The sequence below is a fragment of the Mauremys mutica genome, chromosome 1, assembly GCF_020497125.1.
Source record: "Mauremys mutica isolate MM-2020 ecotype Southern chromosome 1, ASM2049712v1, whole genome shotgun sequence".
Taxonomy (NCBI): domain Eukaryota; kingdom Metazoa; phylum Chordata; order Testudines; family Geoemydidae; genus Mauremys; species Mauremys mutica.
This window is the reverse complement of record NC_059072.1, coordinates 39,657,010-39,676,675: the sequence shown is the minus strand read 5'-3', so window position 1 is coordinate 39,676,675 and position 19,666 is coordinate 39,657,010. Positions and strand designations below refer to the sequence as shown.

General features: G+C 47.5%; 1 protein-coding gene across 1 annotated transcript in view; it reads left to right on the top strand.

The window, feature by feature from the left end:
- The window catches only part of MAPK12 (mitogen-activated protein kinase 12), an 81,428-nt gene extending 76,941 nt beyond the window's left edge, over positions 1-4,487 (top strand). The window contains exon 12 of the mRNA XM_045031093.1: positions 1,773-4,487. Coding sequence (XP_044887028.1) covers positions 1,773-1,843 — 71 coding nt within the window. The 3' untranslated portion in view covers positions 1,844-4,487. The remainder of the gene's footprint in view (positions 1-1,772) is intronic.
- Positions 4,488-19,666: the final 15,179 nt, after the last annotated feature.

Below are 19,666 nucleotides of genomic sequence, written 5' to 3'. Positions count from 1 at the left end.
ATTAGATTTATACTGTTTGTAGAACACTATTACAAGGTTTTATTGCTATGTATAGAATAAACTTAAATGATTATTTCCTCTTTTCTGAGGGAAAGAAAGAAGAGTGGGAGTCAGTTATTGAGGATTTGGGTTCACTTTTTGTTCTGGGTTTACTTTTTTTCATTTCCCTGATTCATACATCACAGGGATGGGAGCAGTGATGATGGATTGTTACAAATCTGCCTTTCCTAAAACTTCGGCAAAGCTATCAACACCCTCCCATCTGCATGTGCCTCCCAAAGTTATTAGCCTGTGCAAGGGAACATAAGACTAGTATTCAGCGTGCTGTTGGCTCCAGTGACTGAGTGCAGGTCATAGTTTTTACCTTAGCATAACAAATGTTGAAAATAGAGGGGAAGTGGAAGTAGCAATTTGTACTTTGAGCTCCTGGTTTTCTGCTGAAAGATACCTTGAACTGCACAGAAAGGAGGCATTTCTGAATTCTTACACTGTGTATTATTGCTTACTGTCAGTGGAGCAGGAGATTACGTCTCCTAAACCTAGTGAGCTACTGATTGTTCTTAGGTGTCCCATGAGTGGATATATCTTCATATAAAGCAGGTTATGTGGTTGCATAATTAATACATTTGAGTGATATGCCTCCATACACGGGAGAGATTGTGCTGATTATTGGTTACTTATATACTTTTTTTTATTTTTTTAACGTGAATAATTTTTTTAATGTTGCTGATTTTTCCACTTACTCTTTCCCCTCTGCTGCTGGGTCTGCTGGCTGTCCTCTTTCTAATCTTCCATTTCTAACTGCTTTGTTTGGTGTCACTCAAATTAAAACCAAATTCCCTTAAATTTCCTAAAATGACCAGGGCTACCCTTTACAATTTACAAAACCTGAGACTGCTGACTTTTAAATAAATATAAATGGTGAGTTAATTTAACTTTCCGTTAAAAAACAAACTAAAAAGGAAGTTACTAGTCCTCACCCCATTATGCAAACCAGGCTGTTTCTGAGATTCGTGCCTTTCTTTCATTTCCTCATATCCTTACTTTCTAGCGTTGGCCAGTATGAGAAATACTACAGTGTCATCAGAGGAGATGATCTTGCAGCATTTCAGTGCTTACCGGAACTAGGAAGTTGATTTACAGACTATGATGAATTAAAAATAAACTTCAAGCAAAGGAAGCAACTGATGTCCCTCCACAGGGGAATTGGATACTTAGTATGTGAATGTCTCATAACAAAACAAGACAGAGACATCAGTGGCTCCTATACATACCAGGCTCAATTCTGGAAATCTAAGGCTGCCTTCACCCAGATGGCTGGCAGTCAGAAAAGTGGGGATTCAGCTCCTTTTTCCCTAATAGCTTCCTGCCTGCCTGTCCACGATTGAATTCTTCTTTGGTTTACCCTTTTATTAGGAGCCTTTCACAGCATGTTCTCCTGGTGTGTGACTGACAACCAGCTGTAGTCTTAAGGTAGCCCCTAAGCAAGAGGGCCTGACTTTCAGATTTGCTGTGCATGGCAGCAGCTAATGAAGATAATGCCAGTTGTAGGTGCAACACTGAAAATCGGGTCACTTATTTAGGTGCCTAATTTTAGGCATCCACTTTTGAAAACTTGAACCCTAGCTCTTTGTATGTTTTCTTTCCCTCATCCGTGTCTCATCCCCAAATAGACAACGTTCCTGCCATTTTGGGATTGGCTCCCGGCTACTGTCTGTGAGGCTCCTTTTATGAACATACTAGCAATGCTTTCTCTTACTGTTGTTTTTCAGGCATTACCTATAAAGAAGTAATAAACTTCAAGCCATCTCCCCTGCCTGAGTCAAAGGAAACAGCAGTGTAACCATATGAACCATCTCTTCAAAAATCAAAAGCAGCAGGAAGGGTGTAAATTCTTGTGATAACTCAGTTGTACAAACCTTTTTATAAATAAACTGGATGTAATCTGTTATATGTGTATTGTAAGGAATAATGGTGTTTTTACTCTAACCAGGAAGCTAGTGCCTTTGGAAGTAGCATTTCAAGACTGTCTGGAAACTTACCTCTATCCAAATTTTCTCATCTTTTTGTGCAAATTTGTGGTTTCATGTAATCAAAGTACTCCTCAAAACACCAGGGTTTTCATAAATGTGCTTTAATAGAGGGTAATAGAGTAATAGTTAACACCTTAAGCAATCTGAGGCTAAATGGACAAGTGTTTCCCTCCTCCTACATGAATGGAGGGGAGTATGAGCCCCTGGAGCCAAGCCCAGAAGGCATCAAAGGGAATGTGCTGGCTTCCCTCTTGGTTCTTTCCTTCCTGCAGAAGCCAGTTTGTGGATGATCTGCAGATTGTGAGGGAATGAAAATGTTGCTGGATAGGCTCAACAAACCTCCTCTGAGGGCTGTGCACAAGGGGCAGCAGTGGCAGTCCGGGACACCCATGGCTGTAAGAGTTTTAGCAGGGGACTGAGTAGAGCCACAAGTGGTCCTGATTTTAAATAATACAGTATTTTCTTCCTCTTCTGAATAACTTGCTCTCACTTTACATAGTGGAGTAGAGGGTCCTGGTTTCCAGGGGGAAATTGTGAGGATTTATAACATTCTATAAGCTCTGTAATTTCTTCATAGTTTTGATGTGGTGATTGAAAATGTACATAGTGATCGGGGGGGCGGGGGATCAGTGTGTGGATATGAGTTAGAAATAAAGCTACATGCCAAGTGTCACTTCATGACAATAGGGATGGAGATAATACTTTTATTCTTCTTCTGACCTGCAGCTAGATGTTTTGTTCTTATTGTACATAGGCAGTATTAGGTGTACAGAACTAATCATTTTTAAATCTCATTATCTCATTCTCTTGTGAAAAATAATCCCTTGACAGAAGGTACAATATTCACAGGAGACATCTACCTGATGAGTTACTCTGGGATATTGGTTAGAAGCTTCTATGGGTTCTTCAGCTGTGTTCATCTCTTGCACTTTCCTAGCTGCTTAGTTCATAATAATCTCAGGGGAGCAGGAAATGGAAATTGACAGACCTTTGTACATGTTTTTATGATTAAAGCTCATCTCTTTAAAAATTGAATACTTGCATAAGGGTTACTCCCACTACAATGTGCTGCTTTGCATCAGTGCCAAGTGGAACATCTGTGGAAAGAGACATTTGAACTTAGCAGCTAATAACTGGAAAGAAACCCAGAGATGGCTCAGTTGACTTATTTTTTTACTCAAACATTTTAAACTGGAAGGCTTCATCAACTCGTTTTTTAATGATTGTTTAATATAAAGCTCTATAAATACCAGTATCTAGCAGAGAGGTATTTGTGATGAACACTGAGCAGCCAGAAGAGGTACACGGAGAGAGGAAATGGTAGCTAAAACCCTACAATTTTATGCATGCATAAATAAGCCTTTAAAAAAAACAAACAACATGCATAAAAAGAGGCAATAAATGCAACCCAAAGGAAAACCTTTTAGCACATAAGACACTAAGAAATGCACGTTTTGGGAGTCATGTTCCATTTTGCCACTACCATTTGCTCTCACCTTGAGCTTGGTCTTATGTTATTAAAAGTAAATAAGTGCTTTGTCATTTACTTCAGTGGGCACAGGATCAGGTCCTTTAATATCTGAGACCGTCTGTATATGGAAACTCTGGGTCTGATCCAGCAAGGTGCTGAGAGCAAATTACCTTCAACTCTCATGGAAGGTAATGGCAGTTAATGGTGTTCGATAGAGCTAGTCAGGAAAAACGGGACAAACACTTCAATGCATTTTTTTCAAAGTTTGTGTTGCTGTATATTTTTAAAATACATTTCAAAACTCTAAATTTCACCAAACTTTTGGAAATTTTAAAAATTCCTTCCTGCACTACAGTTGGTCAAATCTCAGGATGACTGTTTTGTGAAAAATGGCAATTCTATTTTTCCTGTCTGTTTTTTAATTTCATTGAGATTTGGAAAATGTTGACCCGTTCTACTGCTCAGCACTTATTAGGATCATGCGACATCTCCTGCATTGGCTTGGAGATGGACTTTTGCCTCTCAACTTACCATGATTTCTAAATGTAGAGGTGGACAGGCACAATGAGACATAAGCAAAATAATTTTATTTTTTCTAAAACATCAGTGAATATAAGACTGTCTTATTTTTTTAACCCTTTCTTGGAAAAAAAAAAACAATGTTGAAAAGAAGACCTTAATGAAATATACAGAATTCTGAATCCTCAAAGAGCTTAAGCTAAGAAAAATTGCTGAGGAGAGCAATAGGGATCATTAGTATGAATAGCTTATAAAAGAAATGTGAATGTGGAGGAAAGTGTACTTTGTGTGATACAACTGCTGATTCAAAGGGGGAGGCTAAGTTTCATAGGTTTTTATTTGCTATTTCTACTGGTGCTAGGTAACTCAGGTCAATAAGAACCCAATTTCTGTTTGCCTTAAGGAGAAATGTAAATATGATCTGCATGTACTCAACATGTATTGTGAAAAATAAACTGTTTTTTTAATAATAGTGGTCTCATTTTCCCACTCCTCGACACACTTCCCCCCCCCCCACACACACACATACAAACCAGCTGTATTGTTGATGAAAGATGTCTGGGTAAAATATTTTTGCTGTCAAGAAATTGTATGAAACCCGATATTATCGATATATCCCACTTTAATATGAGATGGTGGCTTTGTTTATTTTGGAATGAAATAAGCCCATAGATTCTAGCCTCCCCTACTCCAATGTCCAGCACTGTACATCAGCCACACAACGTGACTGAGTGTAGTGTTGCTACCTGGTTATTTCATAGACATTCTCAGTTTTTACAGAAACATCATGACTTTGTTCTGGAGGGCAGGATTTCAAGGCCTAGACATAAAACCATTCCCTAACCTGATTAAAGAACCACTGTCTTGTCCACACTGAAAATTGGTAAACCTGTTATGACGTCAACACCTCGTACGTATAGAAGAGAACTTTGAGCTAGCAGCGTTCTGGAAGTGGAGATGGGCCCTAAATATAACAAACTAAATGCATCCTGGCCATTTTACAATACCAATTGTTCAATTAATGTTCACTATCCACTGCCCTAAAAACTATTGCTTAGAATAAAAAAACTTATGAGCTGCTCTTTTGAGCTTCCTGCTCTCTTACCTTCTGCAAAATTCAAATACTGTATCAAGTGCCTTTTCCACCTGCTCCAGCTAAGGTTGTGTCAGATCTTATATCAGAGATTATTTTTTTATTGTAACTTGGACTAAAATACTCCCTTAGGGCTCATACTTGGCACATGCACTATGGTCAGCCCAGAAAGCAGGCTATTAAAAATTAAGTTTCTATGCTAACCATTTGAACACTGAGCAGCAAGTCTAGAACATAGATATACTATAGGTTTAGATAGGACAAGAATGAAGGTGGTAACTTTAGACTTGTTTTTAGGGGAAGGTCCAGTGGGGAACTGGGGGGTGTTTTATCCGTAGCTACAGAGGGGTTAGTGACATGTCTGGAAACCTTCCTGAATATGTTCTCCCTGCCAATCCACCTTCCATCTCCTGATTCCCCATCCATTCCTACATAGGAAGTAGCACTTGACTTACTATGGCCAGTGGTTCTGTCCAGTTCGGTGCATGGGCCACCGGCGCCCCAGGCAGACTTTTCTAAACAGTTTGAAAACCAAGCCTTGGGTTGCTGGTAATTTAGGAAAGGAGGATCTCTTTTATGTCGTCGCCCCCCCACCACCCATACACACACATTTACAACTGCCCCATGCTGTTGCTAGGTGATTCTCAGTGCTCAGAAGACTATTTGCACTCCCTGTGATTGTTGTGCCACTTTTTAAAAACTTACATTGCCACCTAGCAACCGCTTGCATCTCTCAGACATGGGAAGTATGTAGCTTGTTATGCTGCTGGTAGCAGCCTCCCTCAGGAAGAAGGCAACTGAGGACAAAGAAATTGGTTTCAGAATGCAGTGTTACATAATACTGCAGTACAAGACACACACACACACACCCGCTTTAGTCCTGCTGAACTTCTTTCTGTAGTACAGTTTCCTTCAGCACTGCTACATCAATCACTTGTGTTTTACTTAAGGATGTGGGGACTCTCCCAATTGGATTTGACTAGTGCACTAATCCCCTCGCAATGTAAGCTCTACATTGCTTGTATTGATGTATCTGAAACGCTCTTATCACAAGTGAAGGGTAAGTGAAATAATGCAAATGTAAATTGACTGCTATGCATGAAATCAAATGAAACAAATTACTGTTCAGATCCTGTTTTAGAATCCTCTCAATTTTGCTGTGGAAAGTACTGTAAACAATAGCGTGCCTTTTCAGGGCAGGGAATGTCTTACTGCGTTTGGACAATGCCTAGCTTGATAGGGCTCTGATCCTAACTGGCACCTCTGAGCACTACTGTAATATAAATAACAATCAAAGGCAGTGACTGGGGCCTAATGCAGTGCCCAGTGAAGTCAATGGAGAAACTCCCATTGATCTCAATGGACAATGAAAATACAATACAAACTGTAATACTTTTGAGATCACAACTGTGGCCACCAGGGGGCTGCAGCAACTAAGTTTCTGTTCTTCTTCGAGTGATTGCTCCTATGCATTCCAGTTAGGTGTGTGCACGCCGCGTGCACGTTCGTCGGAAGATTTTTACCCTAGCAACACTCGGTGGGTCGGCTGGGCGCCCCCTGGAGTGGCGCCGCTATGGCGCAGGATATATACCCCTGCCGACCCATCCGCCCCTCAGTTCCTTCTTACCGCCCGTGTCGGTCGTTGGAACAGTGGAGCGCGGCTTAGCTGACCTCCACTTCCCTAGCTACTCGTAGTTTCTCTCGTTAAGTATATAGTTCAGATGTTTATAGTTGTAGTTAACTTTATTTGTTTGTAGTATAGTATAGTGTATTTATTTCACAGGGGTTCGGGGTTTATCCCCTTCCCCTCACCCGGTGCCGGGTCCGATGCCCGGTCCACAGGGTTTTGTAATGCTCGGCCGGCCACAAGCCGCTGCCGACAAGAGATCCTCTCCTAAGTGCCTCGAGGGATCTCACCTCACAGATAAGTGCCGCATTTGTGAGGCCTTTAATCCGAGAACAAAGGGGAGCGGGACTTTCGTCTCAAACAGCTCCTGAGGGAGGCAGCTCTTGCTCCTCCGCTCTCGGCGCCGACTGCTGGTTAGCAGTCAAGGAGCGCTCCCTCGGCACTGGATCGCTGGTACCGCCAAGGCCTCTCGGCACCGACCGTCACTGGCTCCGACGTCCCCTCGGCATGGATCCCTCTCCTGGAGGATGAAGAGGCACAATATCCTTGCTGCAGCCGAGCGCTATGCTCAGTTGGATTGCCCGGCACCGATGTCTGCCGCGGCACCGACAATATCCGCACCATTAACTCCGGCCAGGCAAGAGCCGCCGAGTCCGGTGCTGGAAAGCTCCCCGGTATGGACCATGGTCGAGCTCGCTATAAAGCTGCGTCCGAGCCGCCTGCTCCGCAGCCGAGCGCTATGCTCAGTCGGATCGCCCGGCACCGATGTCTGCCGAGGCACCGACAATAGTGGCACCGTCGACCCCGGCCACGCAAGAGCCGTTGCGTCCGGTGCCGGAAAGCTCCCCAGTACAAGCCGTGGTCGAGCTCGCTATTAAGCTGCGTCCGAGCCGCCTGCTCCGCAGCCGAGCGCTATGCTCAGTGGGATCGCCCGGCACCTATGTCTGCCGCGCACCGACGATATCCGCACCATTAACTCCGGCCAGGTAAGAACCGTCGAGTCCGGTGCTGGAAAGCTCCCCGGTACGGACTGTGGTCGAGCTCACTATTCCCTCCACGCCGGAGACAGTGTCCATGGCGAGGGAGCTGATTGCAATGACAGCGTCTGCGCTGCCTCAACCCCCGGCACCGCCGGTGCGGGTTACATAGTCAATGGGCAAGCCTGCCTTGATCAGACCACCCTCCGTCGGCACCGCAGAGCGGCACCGTTCACGATCGCGGTCCCGCAGACGTTCTCGGTCCCGTCACCGATCGAGGTCCCGACGCCGCTCACAGTCTCGGCACCGTTCTCCATTTCGGTATCAGTAGTACTCGCGGCACTGGTCAGCATCCCGTTCGCCGGCCCGGTACACTCAGCACCGATCCAGCTCCCGGCACCGCCCCTGGCACCGGGGCTCCCGTAGCCACTCCCAAACATCGAGCCTCGCTATCTCGGTCGACTGCCCGGCACCGGTGGCAGGTCCCGTTCTCGGTACTCGGTATGTCTCCCGGTACCGATCCCGGGTGCCGCGTCGAGCAACGTCAATTAGAGAGGGAGACTCTACCGAGGGCTTTTCAGCTCCTCCAGGGCCATCCAGCCACGCATCAGTGTCATCCCGTGCGGACACTTCATATGTGCAGTACTCTGTTTTCCGATGCGCCCTCCAGAGTCTTCCAGGAGACCTATCAGTGGTCATTCTGGACATCTTGGGTGTACTACCACGCCAGAGGCGTACCGGTGATCCCATCTCGCTCCGTTCCGTCGGAGCTCTGGGTGCCAGAGGCGACAATTGGCCGTCCCCCTCCGTCCAGTACAGAGCAAGCCCCGGTTCAGCCACCGGGCTCCCAGTTCCCACCGGATCAGGAGGTCATCCAGGAGCGCGAACTCACACAGGACCCGCTTGTCCCTGGCCTTTCTTCTTCCTCCTCCCCAGATGAGGCGGGGGCAGGAACATACTCCTCGGGCCTTCCTCTAATCGAAACGCAAGTACATGGTATCCTCCAGGGGGTACGGGTACCTATACGTACATCTTCCCCCCCTGCTCCCTTGTCGTCCAGTGCCTCAATGGGAAGGAATGCCATGGCCTGCAGGCACCAGCCCCTAAATCCAAGGAGGCTAGGCGAATGCTTTTACTGGGCCGTAAGATGTACTCGGCGGGGGCCCTGCAATTTCGTGTAGCAAACCAGCAAGCCCTGCTTAGCCGCTACTATGGGTGGTGGTGGGCAAATTTACAGAGTCGGTTCTTTAGAACTCCCGTCAAGAGTTCGATGCCCTCCTGGAACACAGGAAGAAGCTGGCGAGAGCTTCCCTCCAGGCCTCGTTGAATGCAGTTGACTCCGCTGCCACGACTCTGGCCTCGGATGTTGCCACAAGGCGTATTTCATGGCTCCAGTTATCGAGCCTTCCCTCGCAGCTGCTGCACGCTATACAGGACTTGCCCTTCCATGGCAAAGGCCTGTTCTCTGAAAACACTGGCCCTAGGCTGCAAAGCCTAAAGGGCAGCAGGGTCACTCTGCGCTGTCTCTCGGCATGCACACGCTGGGGCTTCAGCGCCGACCTTTCCGTCCCCAGCCTCACCGCTCTTACCCTACGCCTAGGCAAAGACAGGACTTTGCCAGCGGGCGTAGTTTACGCGGTCGTAGGCGTCAATCAGGACCCCAAAGGAGCCGAAATTAGGGTCCTTCTAACCATTAGGGACCCCTCTCACGAGCGATTCCTCTTGCAAGAGGTGCGGACGCTCCTCTTCATCGGAGCTATGCAGGAGGTACCTAAGGACGAAACCTAATCCCCTAGGCGAAGGGAGGTCTCAGACCTATCCTAGACCTGCGGGAACTCAACAAGTTCACGATGCAGATAAGTTCCGCATGGTACCCATGGGGACCGTCATCCCATCCTTGGATCCCGGAGACTGGTATGCCGCCCTCGATATGAAGGGCGCGTATTTTCACATCGCCATTTCTCCTCCACACAGAAGGTACCCTCGGTTTGGGGCCTACCGTCGTTTCCAGTATACGGCCCTCCCGGTTGGCCTCTATACAGCCCAAGTGTATTCAAAGTGCATGGCTGTAGTCGCCACCTCTCTTCGCCACCGTCGGATACACGTTCTCCGTATCTAGACGATTGGCTCATTCGAGGGACCACCGGGCCCAAGTTACCAGTCATGTGGGCATCGATACGGACCTATTCCTGTGTCTAGGCCTGATGATCAATAGAAAATTCCACTCTGATTCCCACACAGGGAATGGAATTCATTGGGGCCATCCTGGACTCCAGTCTCGCCAGAGCCTGCTTACCTCAGCCTCGGTTTCAGGCGAGGGTGACAATTGTACAAGGTCTGCGGACCTTTCCGACAACTTTGGCTCGCACTTGCCTAGGTTTCCTGAGTCACGTGGCTGTCTGCACGTTTGTTTCCAAACATGCCAGGCTTCGCCTCCATCCACTTCAATCATGGCTCACCTTGGTGTACCGCCCGGGCAGAGATAGCATATTCATGGTCATCTCGTTCCACCCGAGCATCCTAGGCTCCCTCGACCGGGAGTCAGCGCCCTCCCTGGTGTATCCAGGGATGCTGTTCCATTCACCCCTCGGGGTCCCTCATGACAGACACCCCATCTCTCGGCTGGGTGCTCACCTGGGTCAGTTTCGCACTCACGGCCTTCGGTCGGCGCAAGAGCTGGCCTTACACATCAATGTCCGAGAGCTGAGAGCAGTCTGCCTTGTATACCAGGCGTTTCAGCTGGCGGATTGCCTCAGCAGATCCTTCCTGTCTCACAAGTGGTCGTTTCCTCCGGACATTATCCATTCCATTTTCCGGAAGTGGGACTTTCCCTGCATGGCCCTCTTCGCTCTTGCAAGAATGAAAAGAGAGAAAAGTTCTCCTCATTCCAAGGCCTCTCCCCAGGCTCGGTGTAGGAGATTTTCTGATGCCGTGGATGAGCTATCTCCTGTACGCTTTCCATTGTTCCCGCGGGTTCACAGGGTCCTGCTAAAACTCCGCGGGGACAGAGCGCATCTGATCATGATCGCTCCAGCGTAACCCAGGCAGCACTGGTACACCACGTTGCTACACCTGTCGGTAGCCAACCCTCTTCCCCTGCCTCTTTGCCCAGACCCCATGACGCAGGATCACGGCAAGCTTCACCACCCGGACTTGTAATCCCTGCACCTCACAGCATGGCTGCTGCGTGGCTAAACCGATCCGAGTTACGTTGTTCTGCCTCGGTTCTACAGGATTCTCCGGGGTGGTAGAAAATCTTCCACTCGGTTAACGTATCTGGCCAAGTGGAAGCGTTTCTCCTGCTGCTTCGAAACACGCAATGTTTCTCCCGCCGAGGTCCCAATCCATTCCATCTTGGACTACCTCTGGTCTCTCAAACAGCAGCGCGATCATCATTAAGGATACACTTGGCAGCCATCTCTACCTTCTACCCAGCGGAGACTGGCCACTCCGTATTCTTACACATTGTGGTTTCTAGGTTCCTCAAGGGCTTGGAGCGTTTATACCCCCCCCCCAGTGGGGCCCCACCATAAACCTGGGTCTTCAACCTGGTTCTAACCAGTTTGATGATTGCCCTATTCGAGCCAATGACAACATGCTCATTGATATACCTGTCCTGGAAGACAGTTTTCCTTGTAGCCTTTCCATCGGCCAGACGAGTCTCCGAGCTTCAGGCTCTCACAATGGACCCACGGTATACTGTGTTCCTCAAGGACAAGGGCAGTTATTTCCACGTCCGACCTGCCTCCCTAAGGTGGTGTCGGCCTCTTATATCTACCAGGATATCTTCCTTCCGGTCTTCTTTCCGAAGCCACACTCATTGCAAGGAGAGCAACAATTGCCCTCCCTAGACGTCCATAGGGCGTCCGCAATCTATATCTAGCGGACAGCGCCCTCTCGTAACACCCCCAAACCTTCGTCGTACCGGCATACCGGACGAAGGGCATACCTGTCTCCTCCTAGAGGATTTCATCTTCAATGACGTTGTGCATCCGCACCTCCTGTGTTTTGGCCCATGTTCCATAGAGCCATCTTACTGCACATTCCACCAGGGCTCAGGCTTCTCTGCTGCCTTCCTGGCTCACATACCCTTGCAGGGGATGTGTCGTGCAACTACCTGGTCCTCGGTCCACACCTTTGCCTCATTGGTCCAAGAGTCCAGAGCTGATGCAGCCTTTGGCTCAGCAGTTTTGCGTTCTGCAACATCTAACTCCTACCCCACCGCCTACGTAAGGCTTGGAAATCACCTAACTGGAATGCATAGGAGCAATCACTCGAAGAAGAAAAGACGGTTACTCACCGTTGTAACTGTTGTTCTTCGAGATGTGTTGCTCCTATCCATTCCAGACCCGCCCTCCTTCCCCACTGTCGGAGTAGCTGGCAAGAAGGAACTGAGGGGCAGATGGGTCGGCAGGGGTATATATCCTGCGCCATAGCGGCGCCACTCCAGGGGGCGCCCAGCCGACCCACCGAGTGTTGCTAGGGTAAAAATCTTCCAACGAATGTGCACGCGGCACGCACACACCTAACTGGAATGGATAGGAGCAACACATCCCGAAGAACAACAGTTACAACGGTGAGTAACCGTCTTTTCCCTTTCCCAAAGGCTCACTTTCTGTGCACAAGACAGTGCAGTTAGTTTTGTTGTATTTGTGCCCTGTCATTTGGTGTGTGTCCAACCACTTACAGTTTTCAGGAAACTCCCCACTTTTTTGTTTTTCATTTAAATTATTTAGCTGATATTTTTTAATGCTGTGAGTCATTACTGGGGGAGCGGCGGGGGAAGATTTGGAGAAGTATGCACAGAAAAACTTTGAAACAAAACCAAGCAGTTTGCTTTCTGAAAAGCATTCTTAAGATCTGGAATATATTGCAACGTGAAACAATGTTAAAGGCACTGAAACTACCATTCAAGTAAAAAGACTCCAGAACAACAATGGAATCACTTAGGCATATTCAGTTAGATCAGTAGTCCCCAACCTTTTTGTCTGGCAGGTGCCAGACGAAGGACCGTGGCAGCGGTCGAGCATCCGCCGAAATGCTGCCGAATTTCAGCGGCGACACATCTCAATGACGTCGCTTGTCAGTGGCAAGCGGCGTCATCAAGAGGCATCGCCGCCGAAATGCCGCCAAAATTCGGCGGCATTTCAGCGGATGCTTGACCTCTGGCCAGGACGCGGGTGCATTTAGATGTCCCCGCGGGCGCCATGGTGCCTGCGGGCACCACATTGGGGACCCTGAGTTAGATTATAACCTGAAGAAGAGTTCTGTGTAGCTTGAAAGCTACAGAAGTTGGTCCAATAAAAGATTTCAGCTCAGCTATCTTGTCTCTAGAATAACCACACAACATTGAACTCCAAGTGAATGAATCCTGGGAGCATTCTTTCTAATGCAGCAACTAACATGTCACTGCAAAACCTCCAGTTAAAGCAGGCAGAGTAAGGGTGAAAAGGCCCCAGTGAAGTCAACTGGAGTTTTGACTGTCAAGTGGATGGGCAGATGCCAAGAATTGTTCATCAATTCAGACAAAAATTGTTTGGGGCACCTCTCTTACTGTTGCTAATACAAATGAATGTTGTGTCTCTGTTTGCTCTCTTATAAGGTAACTGCTGGATTTGACAGCTTTTGATCCGATCCTAAGGTGTGATGTGGCTGCTTTGCACTGCACTGTTAGTGGGTTCCAGCCCTAAAGCTGTTGTACCTTGCCATGGGAGGATAACCCCAAAAAATCCTCCTCCTGTGGCACAAACTAGTGTAATGACTCCTGTGCCATACCCCCACCTCATTATATCTTGCTGGCTGCTGTATGGCCCTCAAGGCTACAGGCAGCTACAATAATTCAGGGCAGCCTTCAGGTTCCTCCAAATCATGCCGGGAGACCAGCCCAGGATCAGGGCAGTGCAAGGGCTGCCTTTGTATATACTTCTCCCCGCAACTCCACTATGTTCCCCATCTATAGACAAAAATCTGGGCCTTTTGGTGTTGGATTTTGTTCAGAGGAACACAGCTTTTGTTTTTATATTTAATTTTGGCTTCCTTCCGGACAATACATTCTTTATACAATGCTGTTATATAAAGCAATGGCTAGGTATGGAGTTCCATAACTAAAAGGGGAATTTGCCCTGAGTAATACATTTTCTTTTAAAGAAAGGTGCCTTCTTCACTCTGACCACTTTGTATGTTGTATCCAGTTTCCCCCACCTTTCATCTGTTTTATATCTTTCTAGATTATTTTATGCATAGTTTCTAGGATACTAGTGACATTCAGCCTTCAATGCAATGTAGTACAATACCATAAGGTTGGTGCTGGCAGGACTGCCTATTATTAAGGTAGTCTGATTCTTCCCATTATTATAATACCCTCTTTCAGTTGCTTATATCTTTGCCAAACTTTAATAATCGAGACTGAAATTCTTCCTACCACTTCCCCTCTCCCCGAGACAAAACAGTTCCGCTGTTTCTGATAATGAAGCTAGGAGAAAATACATTGTTTTGCTGATGTTAAAGAATTCTGGTAACTTTTTCTTTCAAAAACTCTAGCACCCCATACTTTGGAGAAGGGGTATGAAATTTAACAAGGGGGGGGGCAGGATGGCCTGTAAGTCAGGGAAGTGTCTTTTGCCATCCCTGTGAAAATCCCTTCAAATTTAGCCAAGTTATAAGCCTTTGAAAACTCTGAGGGTGCACATGCTCAGTAGAGACAGATTTCAGTAGCTAAAATCTCTATAAAGATTTTGTCCTCACTGAGTATGCTCAAGCTTTTCACAGCTCCTAATGCTGACCAGACTGCGCATTCTCCCACTACCCTAGGCCTACGGGGGCAAGGCCGACATAATTATATGTCTCCCGTGACATAACTACCACCGCGCATTAGAGGTAGTTTAATTATGCTGGCGGGAGAGCTCCATAGGTGACCTTAATTCTGGTATTTCCTACTTTTCGAGTGCTTGACTTTGCAATCTTAATAGAGAGCCAAGGCGGGTGAGGTAATATCTTTTATTGGACCAACTTCTGTTGGTGAGAACTTTCAAGCTTACACAGAGTTGCTCAGCTCTGGGAAAGTACTCAGAGTGTTACAGCTAAATACAAGGTGGAACAGATTGTTTAGCATAAGTAGTTAACACATATTTTAAGGGACCAATCAAGGTGAAGTGGCCCATTAACACCCCTCCAGTCATAAGGATTATAGTAATAAGGCATAAATCTAGTGTTTCTATTCAGGTCATGATTTTTAGTGTCTAGCAAAGGTATGAATTTAAGCTCCCAGGCTCATGTTTTGAAAGTGTTGTGCAGGTTTCCTTTGAGGATGAGGACTGATAGGTCAGATATAGATATCGCTATTACACATGACAGCCACCACCTTCATGGTCAAGTACGCCAGGCTGCACATGAGTCTTCAGGGTTGGCTCAACTCCAACTACAAACCCAGCAGACACAGCTGCTGCATGACACTAACTCCTCCAATGAACATATTAGCCTCCGTACAATGGTGGACAAACCCAGAGAACCTATGCATGGGCGTCCCCTTCCCTCAACAGTCCCCAGTGCTCATGCTCACCACGGACGCTTCCCTGATCAATTGGAGAATGCAGATATGCCTGCCTTCACTTTCCCCCATCATAAAGAACAAATCCATTTGGGTTCTGACGGACAATATAGCATGTATGTTCTACATCAACAGGCAGGGGGGAGCACGATCGCAATCCCTATACACGGAGGCCATCCAGTTATGGAACTGGTGCCAGGGGCGGCTCTAGGATTTCTGCCGCCCCAAGCAGGGCAGCACGCCGTGGGGGGCGCTCTGGCGGTCGCCGGTCCCGCGGCTCCGGTGGACCTCCTGCAGACGTGCCTGCGGAGAGTCCGCTGGTCCCGCGGCTCCGGTGGACCTCCCGCAGGCATGCTCTGGAGCAAAATAGATGGTATTTGCAGTTCTGGGTTGTGGCAAAGAGGTCTATCGACGGGGTGCCCCAGTGGGAGAAGAGCTGTCGTAGTATCGTGAGATGCAATTCCCATTCATGTTCCTCAGCGAAGTGTCTGCTGAGTGTATTGGTGATAGTGTTGTGACAACTGGGCAGGTAGGAAGTGGTGATTTCTATGTGATATTGTATGCACCAGTCAGGGCCGCTCCAGACCCCAGCGCGCCAAGCGCGCGCTTGGGGCGGCGTCCTGCGGGAGGGCGGCAGACGGCTCCGGTGGACCTCCCGCAGGCATGCCTGCGGAGGGTCCGCTGGTCTCGTGGCTCCGGTGGACCTCCCGCAGACGGAGCCGCGGGACCAGCGGACCCTCCGCAGGCATGCCTGCGGGAGGTCCACCGGAGGTCCACCGGAGCTGCCTGCCGCCCTCCCGCAGGACACCGCCCCAAGCGCGCGCTTGGCGCGCTGGGGTCTGGAGCCGGCCCTGACTGGTGCATACAATATCACATAGAAATCACCACTTCCTACCTGCCCAGTTGTCACAACACTATCACCGATACACTCAGCAGACACTTTGCTGAGGAACATGAATGGGAATTGCATCTCACGATACTACGACAGCTCTTCTCCCACTGGGGCACCCCGTCGATAGACCTCTTTGCCACAACCCGGAACTGCAAATACCATCTATTTTGCTCCATAGCAGGACTCGGGACCACATCCCAGGAGATGCATTCCTCATCCCGTGGAACAACTCCCTCGTGTATGCTTTTCCACCGATTCCACTGATACACAGGGTTCTATGCAAGATCAGAGAGGACAAGGCCAGGGTCATACTCAGTGCCCAGGCTTGGCCCAGTCAGACATGGTATCCTTACCTGCTGCACATGTCCATCCATTCTCCAAGGACTCTACCCAACACACCAGATCTGCTCTCTCAGAACAACGGCCAGCTTCTTCATCCGCAGCCCCAGAAACTCCATCTGACGGCGTGGTTCCTTCATGGTTCCAAACCCACGAACTAGCCTGTTCTGAGCAGGTCCAATATGTCTTCCTGCACAATAGAATAGACTCCACTCATAAGACTTACCTGCAAAAGTGGAAACGTTTCTCTGTATGCTGCTCCCATAGACACTTGACACCCCATGCCGTGACCCTCCCTGACATCCTAGACTACCTTTTGAAACTAAAACAGGATGGGCTCTCACTCAGCTCCATCAGAGTACACCTCGCGGCCCTCATCACCTTCCATGATTTGCTGGACGGATATTCACTTTTTGCCCACCCCACCATAAAACGCTTCCTCATGGACCTGCAAAATCTCTACCCTGAGATTCATCCACCAGCAGCTGCCTGGAATCTCAACCTAGTTCTCCAAGGTCTTATGAAACCTCCCTTTGAGCCCTTGGCTACCTCATCCCTGCTCCACATGTCTATGAAAGTAACTTTCTTGGTTGCAATAACGTCAGCAAGAAGAGTAGGAGAAATAAGCGCCCTGATGGCCTACCCTCCCTACACAAGGTTACCTCTAAAGACAAGGTTACCTTGCGATCCGTCACCCCCACCCTAAATTTCTCCCCAAGGTGGTGTTTACCTTCCACCTTAACCAATACACTTACCTGCATTCTATCCCAAATCTTGTAAGACTTCACAAGAAGCGGCATTACATACCCTCAATGTTAGACAGGCAATCGCATTTTACCTATACAGGTCTAAACCATTTCGTAAATCCCCTTGGCTATTTGTCAAGAGATTGAAGGATGCAGCTACAACTCTACCCCAATATAACGCTGTCCTCGGGAGCCAAAAATCTTACTGCATTTTAGGTGAAACCACATTATATCGAACTTGCTTTGATCCACTGGAGTGCGCAGCCCCGCCACCCCGGAGCAGTGCTTTACCACGTTATATCCGAATTCGTGTTATATTGGGTCGCGTTATATCGGGGTAGAGGTGTATCTCTAAGCAATGACTCTCCAAGTGGATCTCTGACTGTATCAGATCCTGTTACCAGACTCAGAATGCTCAACCACCAGAGGGCATCAGAACTCATTCTACTCGGGCGATGTCAACATCCGTTGCCTTCTTCCATAACGTACCTATTACTGACATCTGCAAAGCGGCCACGTGGATATCTGACCACACTTTCATCAAACATTATGCTATCACACAGGGTACCACAGCAGACACCATAGTAGGCCACACAGTACTGTCTACAGTTGTCACTGCCGTAACTCCAAAATCCCACTGACCATAGTGGGTACTGCTTCACATTCAGCTGGAGTGGAGCACCCACAGGGACAGCACTTGAAGATGAGAGGGTTACTCACCTTGCAGTAACTGAGGTTCTTCGAGATGTGCGTCCCTATGGATGCTCCACTACCCACCCTTCTCCCCTCTACTTTGGAGTACTACTTTGACATCTGTATGATAGAGAAGGAACTGAGGGGGGTGCTCAGGCAGAACCTAACGATGCCATGATACAACAGCTGAGCGCATGCATCCCGACCAGGTGCTGCTACCGAAGATCTCCGATCAACGGTGCCGGGACACACCATCACCTGGAGTGGAGCACCTACAGGGACACACATCTCAAAGAACCTCAGTTACTGCAAGGTGAGCAACCTTCTCTTATGTCAGCTTAAGCTGTAGTGTAGCCATAGCCTTAGTAAGTTTCCCAGATCTGAAGAAGAGCTCTGTGTATGCCCAGAAGTTGGTCCAATAAAAGATGTTACCTCACCCACCTTGTCTCTCTTCGATTATGTCTACACTGGCACTTTCATCACCAAAAGTTTGTCACTCAGAGTGTGAAAAAAACACCTCCCTGAATGACAAAATTTTTGTGACGAAAAGCATCTGTGTGGACAGCGCTTTGTCGGGGGCGGGGGAGCCACGCTCCTGGTGATGAAGCTACCGCCCCTCATTGGAAGGTGGTTTTATTTTGTTGCTGGGAGAAGTGATAAAGAGCAGCCACACAGCGCACCTTACAATGGCACAGCTGTGCTATCCTGAGATTGACACAGCTACAACAACACTTCATACAACCTTACTAATGTTCTTTGACTGTAATTCTGTGTGTGTGTATAACTACCATGTCTTATTGCTTATGTTCAATAGTCAGTTAATATTAAACCTGCATATTGGATTTCAAAGAACTTTACACACTACATAAATACAGCATCCTTGAAAAGCTGCTACCTGGGATAAAATGTAAAAGCCATCCAGCACGTACCAGGGTGTCAAAGGAAACTCTTGGCCAAAGACGCTAGCCCTTGTCTTTATTTTTTTATGAAAAGTGCCATCAGATCTTTAATCAGAGAACCTCTGTTTTTAAGGGAAACACCCACAAACTTCATAACAGTACTTTGTGATCTGTCTTGGGAGGATGAAGTGTTGAGATAACCTGCTGAAATTTGAGCCTGTTGGTTTGAGAACATCTAGTAATTTCAAAGCTGGTTCTTAGACCAGGCATTCTGTATAACACCATGATCAAATTATGGCTGAAAACATTTATTCATAATTCTTAAAAATAGAAGGAAACATTATTAGAAGTTTTCCTGTCATAGGGCATGATCCAAACCCTACTGAAGTGAATGTGAATCTTTCAACTGATTTCAACAGGCTTTCGATCAGACCCATAGTAAGTACAAAATTTAAAAGACTAGAATATGTAATTTGCCCTAGCAGTGACTAGCTTGCTTATGTGTGCAGCCCCACCCACCCACCCACACCACAAAGATTAGTGTTTAGATAGAAAGGAAACCTAATGCAAACAAGTGAAGAAGTTCTCTACATCTGAAATGAAACCTTCACACTCATCAGATAAGTCAAACCACTGAAGTGAAAAAATTGCAAACAGAGACAGAGTTCTTCAAGCAGCAGGGTGAGAGGACAGAGGCACCAACTATATAAACAAACTTCAAATCCCAGGTTACACACAACAGGCTTTCAATATGACTCCTCTTATGGATTCCAAAATAAAACTCCCTGTTAAAGTTTAAGTTAAGGTTGCTAAATTACAGAACAGCTGTGA